At 48.5% G+C, this 9,255-nt stretch overlaps 1 protein-coding gene across 1 annotated transcript in view; it reads left to right on the plus strand.

Moving 5' to 3' along the window:
- Positions 1-355: 355 nt before the first annotated feature.
- TGM3 (transglutaminase 3) overlaps positions 356-9,255 on the plus strand; it is a 47,100-nt gene continuing 38,200 nt past the window's right edge. The window contains exon 1 of the mRNA XM_012557459.1: positions 356-362. Within this exon, the coding sequence (XP_012412913.1) occupies positions 356-362 (7 nt within the window). The remainder of the gene's footprint in view (positions 363-9,255) is intronic.

Consider the following 9,255-nt stretch of genomic DNA (forward strand, 5'->3'; position numbering starts at 1 on the left):
CACTTAGAGAAAAGCATGACATCATATCCGAAACCTGATGATCCAGGAAGCATTTAGTCTTTACGAAAATCATGAAAGTGAGCTATGTGAGTGTCTTTCTTACATCCCCCTTCTCCCCAAGCTGGTCTTGCATAAGCATGATGATCTTCCATTGGGTGACAAGTATGTTGTAAGTGAAACGTTTACTTACAGGCATTACAGGAATGACTAGGTGCCTCACCCACCTCATTAAAATTCTAATTGGGGTGTGTAGGAGAGGCTTCTATAAATGGTAAGGCAATCCCTGGCAGCCTATCTCCCCACACACTGTGCCGCCCACAGAAGAACCCCGAGAAGAGACAGAGGAAGGCACAACATGGCTGGTGAGTGCAAGGCATCTTCTCGCTGGACCCTTGCTGGGAGCCTTAATTCCCCTGGGCCAGCCTGGGAGGAAGAGTGTTGCCAGGACAGCTTCTCTGGGCGCACTGGAGCTGGATTTAGGGTTTCAGGGTTCTATTCAGAGCTGGCTCTTTCTCCGTGGCTGCCCAGTTTCTCTAGCACATTCCCAAGGGTGGAAAAGGATCTGTTCTTCGTGAGGTGGAACATGTTTGGAATGTAGTCTTGAGTAATGGGCAGGATGTTAAACGCAGTAGAAGGTCACGTCCCCTTAGACAGAAAGACAAGCTTGGCCCTATTGATGTTTTTTTAACACACTGGTGGTTATCCATAAAGTCATGCCAGCTGGTACCAGCTTCCCATGTTTGTCAATGTCGTTTTGCCCAGCTGTCAGTAAACATAGACAAAGAAAAGCACATCTCAGGGCTATAAGAGAGTGAGTGAGGGAGAGAGTGACAGCATGTAAGTAGCTTTGAAATAAACCATCAGCACCGCAGGAATGTTCCTAAGTAGACTACACCTCTGGAAGCACCAGCAGGCTCATTTGAAAGTAACTTTATGAGCTGAAATCTCCCACTAGCAGCAGGAGCAGGTGTGCCTCAAGACTGTCACGGTCCCTCCAAGCAATGCCGAGGCAGAGGGATGAAAAGAACAACAAGAAATGCAGGTTGTTTAGCTCTGTGGTTACTGTCGAGGATTTGACTCTTGTTAGACAGCACCCCTGCTAAGCAGCATGCTAATTATTGCCTGTCGTGGGTGTGCAGCCTTAGTGGGTTGACAGCGACGCCAAACCCAAACAAGGCATGAGTCAAACCTGTAAAATACTGTGAATGGCAGTCTGGACTGCGGGAAGGCTTGCAAAGAAATCACTGGCAAGATGCAAAAGGCGAGTGCTGGCTACTTTGGAAATCACGGAGGGGTTGGAACAGGATGCTACAAAAGTCCCCTCCCCTGCCCCGCATTTCCTCCTGAAAAAATACATCATTGCTGGGTTGCTAAGAAGAGATCTGGATCCTGTAGACTTTAGCAAGAAGGGATGCTAGCTGTCATCTAGGCCTTCTCCCTGTCCCCACTCCCCCAGGGAGAGGCTGAGGCCCAGGAAGGGGTAGAGGTTTACCAAGGTCACCCAGGAAGTTGGTAACAGGTTCCAGACTAGGTCCCAGCAGAGCTGAGCTCATACATGAGTGCATGTGACATCTGGGACAAAGAAGAGCAATACTGAACCAGGTTTCTCACTTGAACTCTGTTACCAACTGCTTAAGTGTTCCAAGACAAGCCTCTGCCACTACCAGAGCTTCAGGTTCCCATTTGCAAGGTTAAGGGCTTAAAATAAATGAACTTGCAGACTCCTTCCACGTGCAGGGACCAGGTGACCCCAGAATGTGCTCACCCCAAGAGTGAGGGGGAGGCGGAGTGTGCACCCACCTCGCTCTACAGGATGCACATGTGTAGCCTGCCCACTGTGAGATCTGCTCACATTGGGGGGGGGGTCCACAGCTGGGCAGGGGGCCTGTGATTCAGGGATACCCTGATCTCTTAGATCTCAACATCGAAACCAGAGATATTCTAAGATCACAACAGATTGTGGACAATGGTTGGTTGAGAGAGAATTTTTAAAAAGGCAGGGAGAGACAGGTGAACACATTCATTCCCTTACGTTTGTCACACATGCAGCTTCTAGCTCAGCTCCCGTCACGCAGTCAGCCAGTGCTCTCAGTTAATGTTTCTTTTATTGTTAATCTTCTGGATTTCTATTGCTGTCTCTCTATGGATTCTTGCAGCCTATGAAATTTGTCATTATGCTCTTCTCTAATCTTTTTAATTTCCTCTATTGTGTGTTCTGCTTTTTGATTAATTTCCTTCCTAATCTCTTGAAGAGTTCTGTATATTAATCTTTTGTATTCTGCCTTCAGTAATTCCAAGAAATTTTCTTCCTCTGGAAAATTTCTAGATTCTTTGTTTTGGGAGCTTGCTGAAGCCATCATGGACTGCCTCTTTATGTGATTTGATGTTGACTGTAGTCTCTGAGCCATCAATAAGTTATTATATTTATTTCTTTTACGTTTGCTTACTGTGTCCTAGCTTCTTGTTTTGTTTTGTTTTGATATGCCCAAATAGGCTGCTCGTGTGAGCTAGCCCAGTCACCAGCACCCTTGAAGCTCCAATGTCCTGCCCCCAGGTGGCCAGACCTGTCACTAAGTATGTAAGCCCAGGAGTCTGCCCATTCCTCCTGTAGGGATTCAGATCAGGTGTCCAGGTAGTCGGCCACCAAGTGTATGGTAAGGGCTCTCACCTGCAGTTCTAGACAGGCATGGGTGATTGGTGTAGGCACAGGGCTCTGGCTGCAGCAGGGGGACATAGGCTGAGAAATACAGGGGGCCAACGGCCACCCCCCAGTGTCCAGAAGGAAAGCGTGTCCCCGTTTCCTAGAGCAAATAGATGGGTGGGTTTGGCAGCCAGACTATGAGCACCCAGTGCTGTTGGCTATAAGGACTGGGGGGCACCTCTTATTCTTGGGCCCCTCTAGCAGGTGGCTAGGTGGCATGGGTGGAGCCACCAGTCCTCAGGCCCCTGATGTGGGTAGGTGAAGACCCTGCTTAATGGGCAGAGCAGTGTCAAATGTCACAAACCTGCCGCTTCACAGCTGAAATAGTTGAAGTTAGACTTCAGGTATATACCCTGCGGTATATGCCCGGCAGTAATGAGGGCCTACATTGTTGAAATGGGCCCACACAAGTCTATGCAGGGGGAAAGGCACTCAAAGTCCATGGATCCCTTATGCCTGTGCCTAGGCAAAGGAGTTATGCCTACCCTGAGTTCCTGGCTGAGGGGAGCTGGCAGATTATTTTTTCCCGTTTGTTAATTTGTTCACTCTCCAAGGCTGGGAGAATGGCTCAGGGTACGTGACGGGTCCTACTTCTGGCCCAGGGGACTCGGCAATTGCTGAAGCTGGTCCGGAACCCAGTGCAGAGCAGGGAGCGGGGAGGTAAATGGGAGAGAGGTTTTTCCCTAAGGGGGGTGTTTTTGATCCACGCGGTAGGCTGGACCCAGGTGCTTATCTTTTGCCGATCAAGAGCTGCTTCTCACTGATTCTAGATGGCCTAGTAGACTCTCTGCCCCTGGGTCTCTCCTGGTGTGGAAAACGCCTCCCGAGCACTGCTGCTTGCCTGCCTCACTGCTCACCCCTGAGCTGATCCAGGGTTGAAGGGCTCAGGCTCTCGCCAGGTCAGGTCTGGCAACTTCTCGCTGCTTCCGAACCGTCTCCCCCTCCCCCTGCCATTCAGTCCGGTTCCTCAACTTCACCTTTGATGTTCAGGGCTCCTAGATTATCATATATAATCGATTCACTTGTTTTTTTGGGTCTTTGTTGTAAGAAGGAACACCAGAAGCGTCTGACTGCTCTGCCATGTTGGCCCTGCCTCTCAGTTAATGTTTCTTGATGGAGTGAATTTACCTACTGGACCCCTAAGTGGAGGGGGCCATGCTAGGTACAGCAAGAAACATCGAGATCAGTGAGATACAGGCTCTGCCCCCAGTGAGCTGGCCGTCTGATTGTGCTTGACAAGCCAGTTCACAGGTGAGCAGTAGGCCAGGTGGACTGTGATTAGGCTGTATGACCAACACAAAACGAGTGCTATGGGAACCAGAAGGTGGAGGCAATCAATCTTGGCTGGCTGGGGGTTGGACAGGGAAGACCCTGAGAAGTAGATAACATTTGGTCATGAAAGATGGGCTGGATTTGGTCAGGAGGAGTTTTGAGGAGAGTAAGGAGTGTTCTGGGCAGAGGGAACAGGAAAATAAACATGAGTGAGTAGGCAGGTGTGACCCAGGAAAACTGTCAGAAGCACTGTGCTGCTTGAGCAGAGTGTAAGTTTACAGCTGATTGGAGAAGACTCTGTCCTCCGTTCTTGTTGGAGCTAGCTGGGGTTCTGTTATTCTGCCCCTTGGTGGAGAGGGCAGCCTGGCCGTGGATGGAACGATGGTGGTGGACGGAGTCCTGGCAGAGGTCTTCTCCAGGTGGCAAGGCATCTTCTGCCTGCTTCCCACTGAGGCTGGAGTCCCAGAGCTCTGCTCAGTGTACTTCAATGTAGATTGTGAACACAGATGTTGAGCCCTGGGTGGAGGGAAAGCATTGTCCTCACTCGGAAAGCCACTTGGAATTCCTGGATTAGGGACTGAGTCCTTAGGCAGAGACCCCGCTTGGGGGAGGCCAGAGCCTCTGTTTCGGGGACTAGCAGCTCTGTCCAGCTTGGGCAGTGAGCTTTCTTGCCAAATTCTTTGCTGGCACAGCACCGGCCTAAGCTTCAGGACCTTACCTTCTGTGGGCCTCATTTCCCCAATCTCCAGAGGACCCGTGACATTCTGGGCCTGTGGGCAGGGGCAGATTAATCAATAGGCAAGGAAAGCACAGTGCTTACCTTGCTTACCAGATCATCTGCAGTGAAATTGTTTACTACAGATTAGTAAATAAGCACAAATAAGCCCCAGGCTTACCTTGTTTACTGGGTCATCCGCCCTGTCAGGGATTGTAAATTTGAGAAGAGGCTTTGATTCTGTACAAAGGTACTGTGGGATTGGGAGAGAGACAGATGCCAGCCACACCTAGAAACACAATCTTTGATGTAGTGAAAAAATGTGAAATTGTTCACTGCTGATGATCTGGTAAGCAAGGTAAGCACTGTGCTTACCTCGCCTATTGGATAATCCACCCCTGCCTATGGGTTTGTCACAAAACATTTTTTTCCCTGGAGCTGGAGCACTAGTGTCTCTTCTGTGTAAAAGCAGTCAGGAATTCCTCTGGGCTCCTGCGTCTTCCTTTCTTTAAATCTTCTAGGAGCTTCCTGGGCTCTCTGTGGGCTGGGTGATAGTTTATTGTTTCAACCACTTGGACCGGAGCACCATAAACACTCTCTCTGAAAAGCAGATCACCTCTCTGGAGTCAGAGGCTTGTGGCTCCTGTTCAGTGGTTGAAATGAAGAGTCACTCTCTTCTCTTCTGCAGCCCCTCCCACATTCTCTCACCTGGGGCAGAAGCTGTTCTCTGTTCATCAGGACAAATGGGACAGCAGTTTCATCCCACCTCGCACAGTTTTTGTTACTGTCGGATTATATGCAGAGGTAGGATAGCAGAGGATGAGAGTGCAGGTCCAGAGCCAAATTCTCTGGATTGCATCTCAGCTCTGTCTCTTACTGCCTGAGTGATCTCAGGCAGGTGACTTAACCTGCGTCCGTCTGTTTCCTCATCTCCAACATGGAGTTACTAGTGGTATTCACCTCATAAACCAAACCAGTCGCCGGTGAGTCTATGACTCATGGTGGCCCGATGTGTGTCAGAGTAGAATTGTGCACCACAGGGTTTTCAGTGGCTTATTTTTCAGAAGCAGATCCTCAGGCGTTTTTTCTGAGGCAGCTTTGAGTGGACTCCAACCTTCAGTTAGCAGCCAAGCACTTTAACCATTTGCACTACCCAGGGACTCCATCCACCTCATAGCTGCTAAGTAAACATAAGGCAACCGAACAGTTGCTGTCGACTCCAACTGATGGCAATCCCATGTGTTGCAGAGTAGAACTGCCCTCCATAGAGTTTTCATGGCTGCGACCTTTCAGCAGCAGATCTCCAGGCCTTTCTTCTGAGGTGCTTCTGGGTAGGTTTGGTTAGTAGCCGAGCGCTTACCGTTTGCACCACCCAGGGACTCCTACAGTAAACCTAGCTTATTATTATTTGGGAACTTCGGTCATGAGCCTGTTTTCTCCTTGTCTTTGGGGTCTTTAGAAGAACTCAATCAGATTAAGTCCATTTTCTAATCAAGAATCATTCTCAGGGGAACCTCTGCCATTACTAAGAGCCTCCCAGGACGAGCCCCCCTCACCCTGGAGCCCCACTTGTACATTTCCAGGCCCCTATCTATCTATCCATGGGCTCTTTCTGTTCACCTGCAGTAACTTCCTGGTTCTGCCTCCACCCTGCTGGGTTCTGCCTCACGGTGGGGGGCGGGGAGGATCATATTCCTCCTGAGGGTGCACCCTAGTTAGGAATTTCTTTTTCGTAACTTAGAAGTGGAAGGCAGGTGGCCCCAGCAGCTTCTGGGAGGGGCTGAGATAAGGGTTCAGAGCAGTCTGCATTTGTCTCTGAGCCTCAGCTTCCTCCTTGGCCTCCGTTGGGTAAGACGATTAATGTGAAAAGGCTTTGATAAGTGTAAAGTGACGTATAGACCTAAGGTAGTGATTCTCAGTTCTGGCTACACATCAGAATCATCAGGAGAACTTTTTAAAAATGCCAGAGCTGTCCGTAACCAGAGATTCCTTTTTCATTGGTTTGGGATGGGGCCTAGGCCAGTCTAACGCTCTCCACATGACTCTTATGTGCAGCTGGGGTTGAGAACCACAGGTCTAAGAGATCCTAAGCTCTCTCTTTGGAACTGAGGTGTGCTGAGGAGTCCTTCTTCCTTCCTCTTCTTTCATCCTGGCCTTATAATGTCTAGGCAGGGAATAGGCTGTGGCTGGCACTTTCTCTCTGGCAGTCCCCAGGAACTATGCCCAAGCCATTGCCATCACAGCTGCTTTGGGTGGCTGCAGGGTGGCAGATTGGAGTCATATGTGGTCAGGGCTTGGGTGAGGCTCTTCTTGAATGTGTAATAGTGGACAAGTGACTTCACCTGGCTTCGAAAGCCTTTGTCTGTAAAGTGGAACCAACAATATTTTCCTTATTGGGGTTTTGTGACTAGTAAAGGACATAATGCATAATGCTTAGCACATTGCCTGGAACGTAAGTGCCAGCACACAAAAAAGCTCTAGCCCTTCTCTACTCTTGTTTTGCTTTTACCATTATATGTGGGATTCCCAAGACATTTGTTTCCCTCCCCATTGCAGGACCAGTCAATGTTTTGTTATATTATACACCAGGCTGCTATGAGTCAGAGCCAACTTGATGGCACCTAACAACAACCACCTTTGTGGGGGCCCCAGGTGCTCACTATGGGTACCTCTTGGGTCCCAACAATAACTTTGCAAGGAAGTATTGGGAGATCTCACTATCCCCTTTCTACAGATAAGGAAAGTGTGATTCAGAAAAATTGAGATGCTTGCCCAGGGCGTCTCTACTCGACTCCAGGCCACCAGTTCAGGGCTCATTCCACTTCATCCCAGCTTCTCAGCCCCTTGCTCAGCCTGCCAACTGAACCCCAGGATACCCTGCTGCTTGGGCGCTAGAAAATCATGCCACCTGTGCTTCACAGGGATTCAAAATGCTATCCAAACATGGGAACAAAAAGCTAAAGGGAAATGACACAGGTAGGCTAAAGAGAGAGAGGTGGGAGCTCAGCAGGACAATGCCTGTGTTCTTGGAGCCAGTGGTAGGGCCATCCAGGAGCTGGGGATGTTCCCAGTGCCCACATTGGAAGGAGAGGGGCTTTGGGAATGACTCACAACCCCTCGTTTAATAGGACTGAGACCTGGCTTCTGGGCCGCGCACTGCTTCTAAACTGCTCTGTGACCTCAGGCAGATCACTAACCCTTCCTCAGCCTCAGTTTTCTTACCTGTCATACGGGAATATTGGATTATGTCACTGTTTTTCACACTGCCACTTGTCACCCACTAGCAGCTTGTGAAATCAGTTTAGTGGGTTGTGACCAGTAGTATAAAAGAAATGAAGTAGAAGAAAAAATGTCAGAGTACATTGTACATAGTAAGGGTCAGTATTGTGCCACCAACCAGTTCCCCTATGATGTGGTCTTCCCAGGAATAGGAGGTGAAAACCCCAGTCTCACGCCCAACAATCAAGACACTCATCTGTCTGCTGCAGATGTCTTGATTGCTGAGCCAGGCTGATAAGGTTAGCTGGTAACTCCCCTTTCTCAGGGCCAGAGGCCGTTCTGTGCTTCTCATGTCACCCTTGCCAAAGATGGACACAGACTAAGTGGGAGGAAGAGTAACATTATCAGGTGTACAGGATTAGGTTGGGCTCTGGATGGTAGAGAAACCCCAAGTAACAATGGCTTAGAGAAATGAACAAGGCAGAAGGTTATTTTTTCCTTGCACAAGAGGTCTGGAGGTTGGCCGTTCTGGGCAAGAAGGCAGCTGTACAATCCTCAGGGCCCCAGCACCCTGCACCTCCCCACTCTGCCATCCTAGCATAGGGCCCTGCGTGCCTGAAACAGCTGTGAGAGCTTCGTGCCCATCACACCCGCACTCCAGGCAGCAGGACAGAGGAAGAGGGAGGAAACCAGGCAAAGGGCATTTGCTTTTAAAAAGACATTTTCTCAAAAGAGGTATTTAAACCAATACTTGTGCACAAATGTTCAGCGCAGCACTGTTCACAATAGCCAAAAAGTGGAAACACTCCAGTGTCCATCAGCGAATGATTGGATAAACACAATGTGGTATGTATGTACAATGGATATTATTGCACCATAAAAAGGAACGAAGTATTGATAGACGTGCTACAACATGGATGAATCCCAAAGCATTATGTTAAATTTAAAAAGCCAATCACAAAAAGCCACATATTGTGTGATTCCATTTATATGAAATATCCAGAATAGGCAAATCCATAGAGACAGAAAAGAGATTAGTGGTTGCCGAGGGCTGGGGAAGGGGGAAGCGGGGAGTGAGTGCTAATGGGTACAGGTTCTTTTCGGGGGTGATGGAAATGTTTTAGAACTAGATAGAGATGATGGTTGCACGACATTGTGTTTGTATTAAATGCTACTAAATTTTACATTTTAAGATGGTTACTTTTATATTTTGTGAATTTTTTATTTTTTATTTTTTTTTTAGCTGTCTTTTTTTTTTTTTATTGTACTTCAGGTGAAGGTTTACAGGACAAATAGTTTCTCATGAAACAGAAGTACACATGCTGTTTTATGACATTGGTTAACAACC

The sequence above is a fragment of the Trichechus manatus genome, unplaced genomic scaffold, assembly GCF_000243295.1.
Source record: "Trichechus manatus latirostris isolate Lorelei unplaced genomic scaffold, TriManLat1.0 scaffold00104, whole genome shotgun sequence".
NCBI classification, from domain to species: Eukaryota; Metazoa; Chordata; class Mammalia; order Sirenia; family Trichechidae; genus Trichechus; species Trichechus manatus.